The sequence below is a fragment of the Musa acuminata genome, chromosome BXJ1-11 (genome assembly GCF_036884655.1).
Source record: "Musa acuminata AAA Group cultivar baxijiao chromosome BXJ1-11, Cavendish_Baxijiao_AAA, whole genome shotgun sequence".
NCBI lineage: Eukaryota > Viridiplantae > Streptophyta > Magnoliopsida > Zingiberales > Musaceae > Musa > Musa acuminata.
Genome location: NC_088337.1, coordinates 25,159,689 through 25,173,533, shown reverse-complemented (window position 1 = coordinate 25,173,533; position 13,845 = coordinate 25,159,689). Strand labels below are relative to the sequence as shown.

General features: G+C 39.4%; 2 protein-coding genes across 2 annotated transcripts in view; one reads left to right on the top strand and one right to left on the bottom strand.

Annotated features, from left to right (window-relative positions):
- Window positions 1-3,797: 3,797 nt before the first annotated feature.
- On the bottom strand, window positions 3,798-6,004 carry LOC103971537 (L-ascorbate oxidase homolog). The gene is made up of 3 exons (XM_009385577.3): window positions 5,555-6,004; window positions 4,354-5,466; window positions 3,798-4,267 (listed from the first exon to the last, which is right to left on the bottom strand). Exons 1-3 carry the CDS (start codon window positions 5,800-5,802, stop codon window positions 3,970-3,972), a joined length of 1,659 nt encoding a protein of 552 aa, XP_009383852.2. The 5' UTR covers window positions 5,803-6,004; the 3' UTR covers window positions 3,798-3,969.
- Window positions 6,005-9,458: 3,454 nt separating this feature from the next.
- Window positions 9,459-13,845, top strand: part of LOC135597354 (protein MOR1-like) — a 34,871-nt gene continuing 30,484 nt past the window's right edge. Inside the window, exons 1-6 of the mRNA XM_065090189.1 lie at window positions 9,459-9,876; window positions 10,087-10,192; window positions 10,278-10,401; window positions 12,260-12,339; window positions 12,442-12,619; window positions 12,697-12,761. Coding sequence (XP_064946261.1) covers window positions 9,714-9,876; window positions 10,087-10,192; window positions 10,278-10,401; window positions 12,260-12,339; window positions 12,442-12,619; window positions 12,697-12,761 — 716 coding nt within the window. The 5' untranslated portion in view covers window positions 9,459-9,713. The remainder of the gene's footprint in view (window positions 9,877-10,086; window positions 10,193-10,277; window positions 10,402-12,259; window positions 12,340-12,441; window positions 12,620-12,696; window positions 12,762-13,845) is intronic.

Below are 13,845 nucleotides of genomic sequence, written 5' to 3'. Positions count from 1 at the left end.
ATAAAAATTTAAGAATTTAGGGATATATGATCTGCCTATTAAAATTTTAAGATTTGTAGGAATTTAATGATACACGACAAGAGACTAATTTTTCTATAAAAATTTAAGATTTTTTTTTTGTTCTTCTATTATGCATGTGATATCGCTCTAGATTTTCCAGTAGTATATATGAAGTCACTCATTTTTTATACTCATAAAAATATGATATTGGTAAGTCTTATACTAAATTTCTTTTATGCATCTACTGATCATCAATTGAATCAAGGTTTTTATTATGCAAAGTCACCATTTTATGAATATGGTACTTAATCAAGCCCATGATTTTTTACAACTTTAACAATCCTCTTAAAGGAAAGGTTGAACCTCCAAAATAAATTAGTTGAGGCCAATTAAAGCTTGGAAGAAGTCATTCGACTCTAGACTTAGTTAGACAAGGCAGAAGGGGCTCATGATGCGATGTAGATGGAGCTCTCAGAGCTGAAGTAAAGATAAATTCAAATAGGCAATAATTTGATGCACAACTTGAGAAGATCTTAGTAATTAAATAAGCTCTACAAATCTAGTCTAAGAATGTCAAGCTCGTCTATCGAGTCGAAGAATATCTAATTGACTTTAACATAAATAGCCCCATAACCATATCATAAGTTCAAGGGAGTTGCTAAATATAAGAAATTGATAAGGATTGAAAGGGACTCATCGACATGGCTATAACTCCTTCAAGTATGACTATCAAATTTTTGGAGTCTTTGATCAACCACCCTAGGCTTGCATATGCTAAACACACTAGTGACTAATGTCTCAAAGACTACCTTATGGAGATTGGGATGATGATAATTTTGACAACCATAATCAATCGTCCACTCCCCTCAAAGATAGCAACATGGAGGATGACAAAGAGGTCAATGCAAAAGGAGCCCACCAAAGGTGAGAACAAGCTGGAGGTCAATGCAATAGCCAACAAGGATGGGGGCAAGGTGGCTTCTATTTATTCGGTGTCAAGTGTTATATTAAATACTAAGATTATCATCATGGTTGATGATGTCGAATCAGAGTCGGAGCAGTCTTTACCCATATTGTTTAATAAGCCTTATATCCTTTTTAGTTTTTTGACTTTTTATTTTGGTGTCAAGACCTTTTTTTTTTCTTATAACAAACATATAAAAATCTTTCCAATAGATGTACATAACCTTTTATTAATGAAATATTTTTATAAATAATTTATTTATAAACATTTTATGCGTAATTGTTGTATGATACAGAAACTCATCAAGGATAGTATTTTCATAAATTGTCTATGTTCCAAGTCTAAGAAGTGTACGAATACTTGAGGGTTTAAAGTCAATAAAGTTTTTTATCCTCTTCGGCTACTCGATAGAGACTCTCCTGGTTTGGTACCAGTTTCTCTCATGAGTGAGTTGGGTCACTCACCTTTGCCTTCCTAAGGGCCAAGTCACTAAATTTTATGTATCGATATTATATCTTCAATTGTAGTATTTTATCATTGCTCGCTTATAGGCCAAATAATTAAATGGGCATTCTCTTGAGTCTCTTTAATCTTGTCAAGGTAAACCCTTAGCGCTTGATGTCATTTTATCATGGTTTGGGTTATCAAGGTGATAATCTTGGAAGGAATGATAATTTGGGTATCATAAGCAACTCTTTCATTGATGCCTATAGTATAGTTTGATAGCTCTATAGAAACTTGAGAGCTCATTGACCCATACTCTCTTTACTCTAATGCCATATATTTTTCAACTCCTCTAGAATTGTCTATAGTTGATGAGTTTGATCAGCCCATTGGATTGAGGGTTCGTAATAAAATTTGATGTAATTAAGTTTTATATCTCTGTATTATCATAGACCTCATAAGCAAGGAGCTCTCAAGAGCCCCTTCTCCCTTATTTGGAGAAATACCTCCATGTGTGAGATATTGAGAGGAGTAAAGTCCCTCCCATAGAGTACTCGAACCCCTAAGAGGACCTTTATCTTAGGACTTATCGATTGATGATCGAGAAGGTTGATCCTCCTTCGTCAACTTCTTCTCTTCTATCTTTTTCCTTCCTACTAAAAGAAATGAGAAGGTCATAAACACTTGATAAAAGCTTATATAAGAATCAAAGAATGAGATTAAATACCATCCTAACTTTGTTGTTGAACTTAGTATAGCAGTCATATAGGGATTTGTTTTCTCCCTAAAAATTTTAAATAAAGATATTATTATCTTTTTTTTAATAGTGACTAGTTGATATTGTTAAGATTAAACTTGTTCCCCAATTGACTAAAGGAATTGATGAAGTTCGGAGTGAAGAGTACCACTCTCTTTCATTCCTATTGAGAGGTATCAAGAAGCACCAACATAGAAGGGTGTCAATCATCACATATAATGTCATCTATATTGACAAAGTGACATATTGGTCAGATCTAAGTTATGGATTCAAGATTTTGTAGGTAGAAATCGTGAGGCACTTACTCTTATTGGATATTTTTTTAGTGAAATGAGACTTCACATAGATGGTAGTCTTTTAGCTTTCTTCTCTTATTACTATTCATGTTTTATATCCTAAAAGTATTAATCTAATTCATTGAGCCACTCTTAACCTATAACATATAACTTATTACTCAATCACCCCTTAAAAGGAATAAGAGAAATAGAGTGGAACATGTTAGGCATGGGTTCTATGAGTTGATTACAAGCGAAAATAGGTGTCGCTCCCCTTTATTAAGTAAGTTGCACCGACTAAGGAAGGAATGACACAATAGCTTATACTACTCCAGCTAGTACTTGAACATATTAGGTTAGATTAAATAAAACCTTGTTAAGATGATGAAAGAGTACCGGCTCGTCACTAGGCATGTGAGCCTAGAGTCATTGAATTAGCGCTTGAACACCAAAACTTTAGGTCTTTTTTAAATTGATTCAACCGTGAAATACCATGATTAATGTATCTAAGAATAGTGACTTCAAAGTCACTATTCTTAGATACATTAATTTGATTATGATCATTCCACGAAAATACGGATTGTGCCAAAAAGATTAAAAACAAATTTTCTTCTTTTTCTTTATAAATTTTTCTTTCTATTTTTATTAGAAAAAGAAGATGAAATAATTATCATGGATTTAAAATGAAAATTGATTCTTAGGTAAATCAATTGCGAATGTTTGGGTTGGTTACGTGAGGTCTTATACATGATCATATGAAGCTCTAATATAATTATCTTGTGAAACATCATCGCTCTTGATTACTGTATATTTTTATGTTGAATATAATCTTGGTTTTATCGAACTCGATATTAAGAGATGATTATATTTGATAGAGTCCAACAAATACCACATAGAGCGCATGCTAACAAAAGCCCTCCAATGATTAAGTAAATATTAAGAATTTAATCAATTTTTTTAAGTTGAGTCGTATAAAATCTCTTTATATTAAGTAGCATACAGAAAGTCTTTTATAAGATGATTTAGTAATCGTCATGAGAAAGAAAGAATTAATTCATAGGAATGACAATATAAAATCATCATGTATTATTCATAAAGAGTCAATCGAACCATCAAACATTATAGTTAATATCATTATGTATCATCGATTAAAATAAATCATTATTACTAGTTAATACTTAGAATTAAATTATAATTTAGACGTCTTATATGTAGAATTAACAAACAAAATAATGTATTCCTTTGATTAGCATGATTAAATAATTGTGTATCTAATCATACTTGCCATGATCTAACTTTACCACCATGTTTTTATTGTTTCATTTATTTTTTTGAATCAAATATTAGGCGATATGACTCATGTTTTTTCTTTAAAAATAACCCATTAATATCTCGAGAGCGAACAATTACATGCACGTCGACGACCAGCCAAACCAAGGACCAAATTGGCTTATAATTCCCGTGAATCTCCTCGCTCACTCTTCTCCTTCCCACGCTCCAACGCACAACTCAGCCCTAAGCCGCGCTCCTCAGGTGTAGGGAGGCGGCTTGGGGAGGCTGGCGACCGCTCCGCAGAGCAAGACGGTGTCGGGAAGGCTGTACTCGTCCCTCAGTGATCGCGCCGGCGACTGCACGCTGATGTAGAGCTGCTGCCCCTGGTAACGCCGCTCCCACAGCTCCGACCTCAGGTTCCACATCCCGGCGTTGTCGAACGTCAGCATGATCGCCGACCACGACCTCGGGTACACCTGGATCGTATGCCTGCTTACTGCGTCCAGTAGGTTGTAGCCCTTCCTGCTCGCCGGCGTCCATTTCCCTGGCCCCATCCTGCCCCCCAATTCACGTAGACGATCATCGTCAGATCATGCATGGATGTGAAACCAGGAGAGCGAGAGAGAACAGGGACGCATTACCCGACGGGGAAGAAGGAGTAGCCGTCCAAGTGGTAGGACTGCAGGTTCCTCTCAGGGTTCTCCAAGATAATCTCCACGTAGGTCCTGAACTCGATCGTGATAACGTTAGGGGCCAGGGTGAAGGGAGCGTTGCTAGTTGGCGGCACGTCGCCGATGAGGTTGTACTTGAAGAACTTGTCGCCAACGCCGAAGTACTCTCCGTGCTTGAGCGGGGTGTCGGCGTCGACGTGCGACAAGCCGTTGAGCGTGAACCGGATCTTGCCACCATCTACGACGCGGGAGCTGGAGAGCTTGATGGTGCGGGTGATGTTGATGCTGCCGTAGTGGTAGGAGCCCTGGGGGTTCGGCCGGGCGGCGCTGGCCGTGAGGTTCCACCGGAAAGACCGCCACTGGTTGAGCGACCACCCCCAGCCCGTGGGTCCCTTAGGGAGGACCGCCGAAGGGGGGGTGTTGGAGCCGGCGTATCGGACGACGGCAGTGGCGGTGAGCTCCTTCCTCAGGAACCGAGTGGAGGCCACCAGGTAGTAGTCTTTAGGTGCCCGGTCGGCGGTGACGAGCACGGAGAAGCACTGCCCAACGTGGATGTCGAGGGAGTCGTACATGTTCTGCATAGTGTGCGAGCCGTCCATCTCCACCAGCTCCATGGTGTGGCCCTGGATGCGGAAGTTGATGGAGGCCTTGATCCCGGTGTTGCAGATGCGGTAGCGGTAGACCTTCCCGGCCTCCATCACGAACAGCGGCTTGTCGTCCTTGCCGCTGCCATGCTTGCCGCTCTTACCGTTGATGAGCACGCCGGAGGGGAGGCCGATGCTGCGGCCCATGTCGAGGGTCTTGGCGAGGGCCTTGTGGTCCTTAGCGTACCAGTCGCCGACCAGGACGGTGTAGTCGTCGGCCGGGGGGTCGAACGGCACAGGGATGAGAAGGCGGCTATTGATCCGCAGACCACCGAAGCCACCGACCGCCTTGTGCATGGCCAGGGACGGGAAGTAGTAGAAGCTGCCGATCTGGTCCTTCACCTGGTAGTGGTACGTGAAGTTCTTGCCGGGCGGGATCGGGCAGTTGGTCCCAGGCACTCCGTCCTGCCACGAGTTCTTCCTTTGCTGGATCCCGTTCCTGCAACGATCCACAAGCAAGCAGACGTTGCAGTCTCTGATGTCTCGGACATCGAGATCGAATCGACAGGAAGATCAGAGATACGCACCATGAGAAGAGGAAGGGTTCGTCGAGGTTGTTGAAGACATTGATGACGATGTTGTTGTTGGTGGTGGAGTTTATGTTAGGGCCGGGGAACTGGCCATTGATGAGGATACCTTTCTGAGGAACGCCGACAGGAGCGATGGTGCCGTAGGTCACGTTCCACGTGAAGAAGAGGTACGGATCCTCGGCGCCGACGCCGGACAGCCCCAGGACCGACAACAACACCACCACGAGCACCACGACACGCGACATCTCGCTCTTCCTCTCACTGGGTGGAACCGGGCAACAGCCTCGCTCTCTTTGTTTCTGCCCTCCCTCTCTTTCCTTTATCGGCTACGACAGCTGAAGGAAGGAAGAGAAGAAGGGTGAATGGAGGGGACGGAACCTAACGGGAGGCCATGGGAAGATCCCAGGTAGCGCTCGGAGGAGATGAAAAGGAGGAGCACAAGGCCAACTGGGACGCTTCGGTCTTTGCTGGGCGGCCTCGACCTGCTCTTATAGCTGGTGCAGAAGGGGATTCCATCACCAGGTTTGATGGCTATAAGGACGGCGTGAGCAATTGGCGCCGCAACAACCGTTCAAACTTATCTTCTTCTTCGCTCGTTCTCCTCCTTTGCCGCTCCTCCCTACACAACAATATCTCTTCCTTCAATAAATATATTCAGATTACGACGGATATCCACACAAAGCATGTCGAGGTGGTAAATGTTGAGTTGATATAAGGGAATTGGATGTGCACCTGTCAGCCATCCGACTTGAATATTTATAATCTCATAATACAACACACTTGGATATAATCAAACGATAGCCTTTCACTCATTATTACATAGATTTGCTATTTGTGTTGAGTAGATCGAAGGCTATTGGTCTAAAATGTGCTTCCTGGAGAAGAAATCAAGTATAATGTACATATGCTTTATTGAATTGGGTGATATGTTTGGCTTCCTAGAGAAATCAAGTATAGTGTGACTCCAATCTCATTGTCTGATTTCACTGTGACATGAAAACTGAAACGGATTCTTTTGAAATATTATTCTCTACAAAATTATAGAAATATAAGGTAACAGTGCAAGTAGGGTACATATTAATATCTGGTATAAAATTAGGCTATTATCCATCATTGAGAAAGTTTTTACAAGCTTTACATTCAAATAATGTTCAATAAGCATGAAATGCTTGATAAGAGAATTTCTAATCACTTTTCCAAGATTTTCATTAAATGAAAACCCTATTTGTCCTTCAAGGTCACTGCTGGTCATATAATCCATACACACCTATCTTAATTGATTGTCATATACTTCCATGTAAATGTTATATCAAAGACTATAGTGACGAAGTTGACTTAATCCCACGCTAATCAAAGAGTTAAGAATCAATGCCTAATAAACATTTTATGGTCCACCTTAAAGTGTATATTTTTCCTTATGAATTAGGATGCAAGTATGAGTGATGAGTAGCGATTATTTTCATGAACTAATGCATTTAAAATGGATAGTGGGAGAGCCGACGACACATTGTAAATAGTACAGCCACATAATGACCCAATTATGATAGATCGATGACCGTCAATCGAGACATAAAGAGGACACACTTAGTTCCATACGACACTTGGTCAATGAAGCTTCAACATGAGCGTAGAACACACTCAAATGGTGCTTCTTTCACCTCAAATTTATATCTTTGCCAAGTGGAGAGATTGACTTAAGGAATCATTGGATGAATGCTCGCGATCTTCTGTCAATGATCTCTCTCGTTTGGTTTATAAAGCTGTTGCTTGAGCTTTACACTATGACGCTGTCCACTATTATGTGGAAAGGAGAGGGGAATGTCAACTGAATGTCAATATCGAGGATGCATATGGCGACTGGTTGTTTTCTGGTTGCAATCACATTCGATTCAGGAATTCTCTAACATGAATTTTTGGCTCTAAAGTAGGGTACGTACGCATGGAGCCTCATGCTTCGTCTTTTATATTAACACTAAGTCTTGGCAGGCCATAAGCTTAATTAGGATATAAAGGCTTTATTACCTTCTGTTTTTGGATGTATTATATGAATAAAGATTTCAATGGGGTAGTATTATCAAAGAATCCAATGAGATTGCGTTACCTTCAAAGTCGAAAGTTGTTCATCGGGTAGAAGATAATATATGACTCGATCTTGTTTGAACTCGACATAAAAACAATCAAGTTTGACTAAAGTTGATCTATCGACGTAGAATTAAGAAATCAATGCGGAACTTATATACTCTCAACGCATCGTAAAAGTAATTATAGAATATTAATGTCGGATTGTCTCGACTTGATTCTTTTGGTTATTATGTCAATTGACTTGTTTAGATAGAATGGTTTTAGATATTCAAAAAGATAAGGAGAGAGAAACTGATTGACTATTATAGAAAATGAGATAAATAGTTTTACTGTTAATATATTATTACTACTCTTGAGATAAGTGATGATGTAACCTAACCACCTCTAGGGTGATGATTATGATCGTCAAGATAACTTAACAAATATTTAGATGGTTGATAATATGACCCAATTATATTTAGGGTAGAGGTGTTCAAACTAAATCGAAATATAGAATCAAACTAGAATAAACTAGTTTAAAATTGATTTAATTTAAAGTAATTCACAAATGGTTTGATTTTGAAGACTATAAACTGTCTGGATTTGGGTACCCTCATTTGATTTGATTAATCGATTCAAATAGAATGAAATATATTTTAATTTAAAAAATATTAATCCGATTGAATTCATTATCCTAATTCTTTAATCGATTCAAACAAATTAATCAAACATACTCAAAGCCCTAATTTTACAAATAACATGGGCTTATTTTCACAAATCTTATCCTCAATTGGATCAAGATTATGATTCGATTGAATTACATTGAATCAATTTATTTAAAAAAATTAGCTTTAAAATTATTTAAGATTACAAACCGATTAATCGATTTTGAATCAGTTTAGTTAGATAGATTCAAATCGATTTTGATTTGCACTACCTCACTTTGATTAATTCGAACCAAATAAAAAGAAAAATTCGGTTCGACTTTAACGGTGATGGCTTAAGCCATCGAGATAACATAACTAGCATCAAAGCAGCGATTTCGATGATCGAAGTAGCATAATGTTCACTAAGGTTGTCAATGACGTGATCCGATCACCTGGCAATTTCGATCGTCAAGGTAGCTCGACATTCACTAAGGTGGTTAGTGACGTGATTGGTTCCGTCGCTTCATACATTGTCATCGATGTTAGTTTCCTTACGGTAAACTATGACTTGTTTTCCGAGAATAATGGGCCCCGACAGTTATCCTCTCGAGGCATGGTTCGTAATTATTTAATTAGCTAATATATGTTTCGTTTTGGGGGAAAAAATTTACCTTAGAAGTGATATTTGACGAGAATCCAAACATGCGTCGTGCACGGATTAACTCCTTTTTAAGATGACCAGTGACAATCTTTCTGTCTTGCAAGTGGGCCACAGATTTGGATATCGCCGGTGACCTACTCCACGTATCGTATGCAATAGCTTCAATGCAACATCTCGGACCATACGCCTTCTTCAACTAGCCAAAAAATTAAGCCAGCCATCTCATCAGCTATCATCACACCCCCCACCAAAGTTCAAATTTTGAAAGGGGCTCAAAAAGAGACACCCCACCCCACGCGTCACGTGCAACTCTCGTGCCGACTCACGATTCCTTTCTCCCACCCCCCCGGCCGCCCTCCCTCGTTGAATCCTCAACGGTACCTGCCTCGTCTGCTCTGAGGCCACCGACCGGCCCCACCCGGGTAGAAATGGCGGGCTGGGTTGATGGTGTGATCGTTTTTCCCACACCTCGCTCGCACGAGCCATCTCAAAAGGGGGAGTCTTCGCTCCGACCCACAACCTACCGTCTCCCACGTGCCAACCCCAAACAAATCTCCGCTCTCGTCTCGCTCCCTCTCGTCCCTCAATTCTTTTTGTTCTCTATTTCATTTTTCCTTTCTTCGCCACCCACTGGCCGGCGAAAAGATCACGAGAAGAGGAGCGGCGAAACCCTCGCTCACTCGGTCCGATTTCCTGCCATTTCTACATCTATGCCGGTCTGAGGACATTTCCTCGAAGGTGAAGGGGGGAGAGGAGCAGGGGAAGAGGGTGGAGGGCGAGCGGTGCGATGACGACGGAGGACGAGAAGTTGCTCAAGGATGCGAAGAAGCTGCCCTGGGATGAGCGGCTCCTCCACAAGAACTGGAAGGTGCGGAACGACGCCAACATCGATCTGGCCGCGGTCTGTGACTCTATCACCGATCCGAAGGATCCGCGCCTCAGAGAGTTCGGTAAGCACCGATCCCGTTTCGATCCGGTTTGTTTCCTGCTCGTCTGGCCTTTGCCATGCGCGCTTTTACTTGATCTGTGGACATGGAGTTTGTCGGACGAGTGCTGACTTGAATGTGCGGAATTTCGTCGGTTGATTGGTCGACTATGGCTCGTTACTAAATCTGGACGAAGCTGTTAGTTTTGATTTCTTTGCAATTGTGGTGGATTAGGGCCTTTCTTCAGAAAGACAGTGGCGGATTCCAATGCGCCTGTGCAGGAGAAGGCGCTCGATGCCCTAATTGCATTTTTGCGTGCGGCGGATGCTGATGCTGGGAGGTATGCTTGTTTTCTATCTGTTGATACGGAGTTTGGAAACACTACAACCTCCCGATTGTGTGTGGAGTTGTTCTTTTTGATGTAGGTATGCGAAGGAAGTTTGTGATTCCATCGTTGCTAAATGCCTCACTGGAAGGCCTAAGACAGTAGAGAAAGCACAGGCTGCCTTTCTCTTGTGGGTGGAGTTGGAGGCAGCCGAAGTGTTCTTGGTAAGAAGATGGTAACTTACACCCTTTTGCAAGAAGCAAATACTTAACTACGAAGAAAATTTCAAGTTACCAAGACTATTAACTTGGTTAGAAGAAAATAACGTACCTAGGCACCATTTTGCTGCTTTGCTTGCTTAAAACTTAGCTACTTGAACGATCGTTTTAAACAAACAAAACATGTCTTCTGGAGCATGACTTGGCATTCTGCTTCTTGTTGATTGTAATGTTGCACTTTTGAGGCAAAGGTTCCTGTTCCTTTTTCCCTGCTTGGAATTCTCTTACCATACACCTCCAATTTATAGGTGTATACATGGTTCAAACTGTTGGGAACTCCATGTTTCGGCTGGATTTCTTGTCATATTGTTGACATGATTCACTTTTTGAGCTTGGAAGAAGAGCATATTATGCTTCTTTAACTGATATAGGGATCTCTCCTCATGCAAGTTAACTGTTAACTCTGATAATTGACATGAAAATTAGAATATGATATCTTCATGCGTAATTTAGGTTCCAGAATTAGTTCAAGTCTTGTTTTCTAGCCGCCACTCTGGGAAGATGTTGATGATGTTGCCATCATACTGAATATGTTTCAGAATCTCCAGCTGTCCATCCATTTTTGGATGCTAACCAGTTGATGCACAGACTTGTTTGCAGATGTCAGAATCTGAATACAATGGCATGTTGCTGTGTGCTAGTTAAAAACTGCTATATTTGATGCTTCATAAGGAGGAAGTAGGATAAAACGATATTAGGTATAGACAGATATTGACAATAGTATCATATTTGATCCGTTTAAGCTTATATATGCATCTGCTCAATCGGTCTGGATGCATGCAAGTGGCAGATGGCTGAAATAATCAGTATCAGTATTTGCTCCAAATGAGCATAACCGTTAATCCGACAATTGTCAGATATTAGATAACCATTATCTTTTTAATACCATACTCCACAAAACTGATGGAGATATCAATAGTAAGTTTGCCAATAGAGACTTTTAAGTCCATACAGAGGAGAGCATAATGATGACAACTGCTTAAGGAACTAAATAATTCCAGTACTTATTCCTGGTTTACATTGGTATTTAGGGACTATGGTCTGTCATTGGAGATTTGTGATTGAATTGTGACATTTTGCACCCTCCAAATGTGTGCCGGCACATATATTTAATTCTTCCAGAAACTTAAGATTCAAATAAATAATACTTTTCATTTAGATTATTCTGAATTATTTTCTTCTTCCCCTTGTTACCTAGAGCACTTCACAAAAGTAGCCAAGCTTCCAGTGATACTGCTGTGAATCCTGAGGATGGTGTTCTGCAAATAGTATCTGCCAGATACCCTGTGATTCTGATTCTGTACAAAAGTTGCTTAGCATCATGTTTCAATTTAATTTCAGGCTTTCCGTATTCTATTTTTATTTTTTACTTTTTATATTTGGGTTGAGAAAAGGAGATGTGCGTGTTCGTGTGGCCGGGTTTGGGAGTTTGTTGAATGGATGGGGGTGGGCTGTTGAGCTATATCTATTCTTAACTAAGCTACTCAATGCCAGCATCAAATGTACCTTTGTTATTGCCACATTGATTTAATTTTTTATAGGCTAGCAAGTTTTCTTGTTGTTATGTTTGGTTAGAAATGTATCTAGATTATTACATTGAAGATAAACAGCAGTTGATTTAGCTATAACGTACTCTTCATTTTCTAACAATGTGATGCTATGTGGTCCTTTTTATACTTTACATGGAGCAATGTCTATTCTTTCTATTTTGCTGTGACTTTTACCTCCTATTATTGGCTTTTGGCTGTGGAATCCTTCAACATTTGTTAGAAAACTTTCTTACTTCAATTGTCTGGAATTTCAGGAAGCAATGGAGAAAGCAATAAAAAATAAAGTTGCAAAAGCAGTTGTGCCTGCAATTGATGTGATGTTTCAAGCTCTTAGGTGTATATGTTACTCATTCTTAATCTCTATTTTGTTTCTTTTAGTTTTTCAATTGATCTAGATTTTAGAACTGACATTCTTTTACTTGCTTACAATCTCTAGTGAGTTTGGGGCAAAGGTGGTTCCTCCCAAGAAAATCCTTAAAATGCTTCCTGAACTTTTTGATCACCAAGATCAGAATGTCCGTGCATCTTCGAAAGGTCTTACACTTGAACTGTGTCGTTGGATTGGAAAGGAACCAGTAAAATCTATTTTATTTGAAAAAATGCGAGATACTATGGTGAGATTTCAGCTGTTTTAGTTCTTAATTGAATCCTGATATGCACTTTTGAAACTATTCTTTATAATCATTTGAAGAAAAAAGAGCTGGAGGCAGAACTTGCCAATGTTTCTGGAATTGCTCGACCTACTCGCAAAATAAGGTGATGTATTTTGTTCCTTTTAGTTGTCTTTTCAGTATGCTTATTCATTGTCTGATGTCTAAATTATATTGTAAAGATTAAATAGCATTTTTTTGGTAACTTATAAAAGTGAAACGTAGTTGATTATTGACATGTTATGTGCGACTACTGCTTAGTCATTACCCAATTTTTAATGGATGATTTGATATAGTTTATGTCATACTCCTGACTTATTATGCATTATACTCAAATCTTGAAAGAGGTGTTATTATATGTTTGTCATGATTATGGAATTTACAGTTAAAGTTACATAAAGTTTTGTAATTGTCTTATTACGAAGGCAGTAATGAAATTAATCATCATTGATTATATATATATATATATATACATATATATACACACACATACATATATATACATATATATATATATATACATATATATATACATACATACATATATATATACATACATACATATATATATACATACACATACATATATGTGTATACATATATATGTGTGTGTATACATATATATGTCAGAATCCTTCTGTAAGGATTTCACCCTTGTCGATATTAGCATGAACCAAGATGGTGGGACTGGGGCTTTTAAAGATCAACTTCCTAATCATGATCTAAAGTTCCTTGAACACTTGATCTAGAAAACAATGCTTCAATTTTGATATATAATGCCTATTCATCAAATCACCCGTGGTGTAAAACCTTCTGCTTGGATGTGTTATTTAGATAATTTCAAGCAGGAGCTGTTTCCATCACTGCAGTTTTTGATGCCTATTCATAAGTTAATGCATGCAGTAGTAAATGAAGCACTTACTAATGGTACGGCTTGTTTTGGAACATGCATTTAATAATGTTGCATATGCAATCCTGTTTTTTTTGCATCCCTGCATTTTGAGATTGCATATGCAAATCCGGAGCTTATAGCGTGCATCACAAGGACATGGATAAGAGATGCCGTGTTGATACAAAAAAGTCATGAATATAGAATTTTATATAAAAAAGATGAGGAGAACAGAGGCCTGAATCAAATCCATGCAGTTACTCATGCTTGCATATTTTTTTTCATTTAACCAATTTGATTT

Coding starts and splice junctions, on each gene's coding strand:
- LOC103971537 (XM_009385577.3), bottom strand. CDS start 5,802: ATGTCGCGTGTCGTGGTGCTCGTGGTGGTGTTGTTGTCGGTCCTGGGG. Junction 5,467..5,554: donor GAACCCTTCCTCTTCTCATG/GTGCGTATCTCT, acceptor GGATCGTTGCAG/GAACGGGATCCAGCAAAGGA. Junction 4,268..4,353: donor TACTCCTTCTTCCCCGTCGG/GTAATGCGTCCC, acceptor ATTGGGGGGCAG/GATGGGGCCAGGGAAATGGA.